The sequence below is a fragment of the Halyomorpha halys genome, unplaced genomic scaffold (assembly GCF_000696795.3).
Source record: "Halyomorpha halys isolate HHAL.00 unplaced genomic scaffold, Hhal_1.1 Scaffold5882.1, whole genome shotgun sequence".
NCBI classification, from domain to species: Eukaryota; Metazoa; Arthropoda; class Insecta; order Hemiptera; family Pentatomidae; genus Halyomorpha; species Halyomorpha halys.
In genome coordinates, this window is record NW_027110124.1 from 711 (window position 1) to 3456 (window position 2746).

Below are 2746 nucleotides of genomic sequence, written 5' to 3' on the forward strand. Positions count from 1 at the left end.
GCCAAAAGTTTGTTGAATTGTGGCCATGTTGAGCACAATATTTTAAAAACTTTATTTTAACTTCCCATCATAATTGTAGTTATAGTAAATTTAAGAAAAAAGAGAAATTAAGAACAAGTATTAAAGAAAATTATTCATAAAGTAAATTATAAGAAAAAAACTCAAAATCGTAGTGCTACAATCGATGTTGATAACAAACATCTAGAGAAGGAAGAAAACTTGTTTTTTGATCATTCGTTGCTTAGGCGCGGGTGGGGAATGATGTTTCCTGGATAAGGAGGTCCTCATCATCTCTTGTCCAGCTCAAGGCTGGACATCTTGAAAAAGAGACATCGGAGAGTCAACCACAAAGAAAAAAGGAATCTTTGTTTGGATCGCCAAACAACACACTTCGGTGGATTGTGAGTAAAACACTTTTAGAGGACCTAGGTTTTGTTTCGTTAGTGTTTGTTTGCTGAAAGATTGTTTACAGGTAATGTTGGTTTGTTGAATAAGAAGAGAAAGAAAATCATCAAAAGAAGATTCTGTGAAATTGGTTAGTTTGAACAAAACTAACCAATTTCAGGTAGAACATACCTAAAATTGAATAAATTTGTAAAAGAAATATTAATTAAGTTTAAGTGTTATTAGTAGTAAAGTGTCTGTTTCTGATTGCCTAGAAACCCGTCCTGAGATTAAGAGCCTATTATATTATAAAATTTAAATAAAATTCTCCTATCTGTTAAATATTGAAACTTTTCATTTGAACCCAAGCTATCTTTTAGATATGAGAATTAAGTTAAAACTATCAAAATTCCTTTTATTTACTTTAATTAATTTTTGAATATTACAATATATTATTATTTATTTGTTTAGTTATATATTTTTTTCTTTTTGTAATTTGACTTATTACCTAATGACTCACATAAAATAACCAATTATTAACTTTTTTATACAGGTTTTGACGAGTTTTTTTAATCATATTTATATCTTAAATGTTTGTATATATATTTTAACCTAGAGACTAACATTATTTTTTAATCAACTTTTAACCTATTTATACATTTTTAACTCGCTTGATGTTTTTATCATTTTTGTGTATTTTTAATGCTTGTGTGTTTATTTTAACTTACTGACTCTCATAGTGATAATCTTAAAATATTGTCTCATTTGTTTCTTTATTATTTATTTATAGTTTTAATCATATGAACTATAATTCTATATTTATATGCACATATTTATTTATTTAATTTTTAAACAATTTTAAAGTTTAATTATTACAATTTACTTATTACATTTATATTTATAAACCTGTTAAATATTTTTTTATATTGATTCCTAATGAAATCTCCATGCAGGTGAAAAGGTTTCGGTATCTGTTGGTAAATTATTGATGAATATAGGAAATATGAGTTCAGACCAGCAGAAGCCTGAGAGAATCGAATTAGGACAAACTGTATGGGTTCCAAGAGCGGGAGGCCCTGTTCAGGAAGCAGTGGTGGTCTCCGTGATGTCTATGGATCCCACTGGAGATGACGAAAAAAAGTGCGTTAAGGTTGAGTGGCAGAATGAGAAAGGGGTAGTATTGGGCAAGACATTGTCAATTAGTGATATCTACCCAAGATTTCCTACAATACCGCAGACAAATGAGGAGATGGAAAAAGAACAGGACAAACCAGATCCTCATCCACAGACAATTGATGAAGTCTGTCCAGTCTGTGGGCGGACTTCTAAGGGTGATAAGGTCTTGGAACCCATTTAGTGAAGAAGCATCCCAGGGAGGCAAACAACAAAAAATCTTGGGGCTTACTAAGCATTGTAAGAGATAATGAGGTCAGAGAGGGGGATATAGACCATATCAAAGTAGAAATAAGTAAATGGTTGGCTCTCTTGCAGAATATTATGAAAGTTAAAAATTTTATCTCTGCAGATGTCAACAAGGCAGTAGGCGATTTCTTGAATTTCCTTTAAAGTATTAAAGCCAAACTGCCTGGCCCACAGCACTCTGCCATCAAATTCTATAAAATGAGGAAAAAAAAAAAAACGAAATGGACGACAAGGGTGCGGGGAAGGTGTGAATCCGCATAGAGCTAATAAGGCAGACAGAAACTGTCGGCTGGAACGGTACCACTATGAGTTAGCTCAATACAAATAATTGTATTGATTGTAATAATAAAATGGACAGAAATAAAGTGGTACAGAGCATTATACACGCTGATGCTCCCAAGCAACATGCGGATTATGAGAAATACGCCCGATGCCAAATTTGATGTCCATAGATAGTCGGGTGCTGAAGAGGGCTATTAAGTCGACGTTATGCTCATCGCCAGGCCTGGATGGTGTGTTGGTCTACACAATTAAATACTTCGAGGTAGAACACATCATTATATATTGTAATAATTTTAAAATATTAAAAATATAAAAATAAAAAGATTCTTTGCTCGTTTTATAACGTTCTTCAAATATAAGAGATACTTGGGTTCTAATTTAAGAACATTAATATCAAATGGATAATAATTAATTTTATTATATAACAAGACTCTTAATCTCAGGGCGTGTGGTTGCTAGACAATCAGAACAGGCATTTACAATAATTACAATTAATCAACTTAATAACTCTTTATACATGAATCTATTTTTATGTATAGCAAAAACTAAACAAGCTCACGATCTTCCTTTGATGATTCCTTGGTGCATTCTTTTTTCTTATTGTTCTTGTCTTAGCGTCCAATATGGCTTCCTACTCTTGCTGGACAGAAATTCATGA

The 2746-nt window shown here is 31.9% G+C and overlaps 1 protein-coding gene across 1 annotated transcript in view; it reads left to right on the forward strand.

The window, feature by feature from the left end:
* Positions 1-245: 245 nt before the first annotated feature.
* The window catches only part of LOC106691964 (maspardin), a gene marked incomplete at both ends in the record, with an annotated part of 12233 nt that continues 9732 nt past the window's right edge, over positions 246-2746 (forward strand). The window contains 1 exon segment of the mRNA XM_024364007.2: positions 246-401. Coding sequence (XP_024219775.2) covers positions 246-401 — 156 coding nt within the window.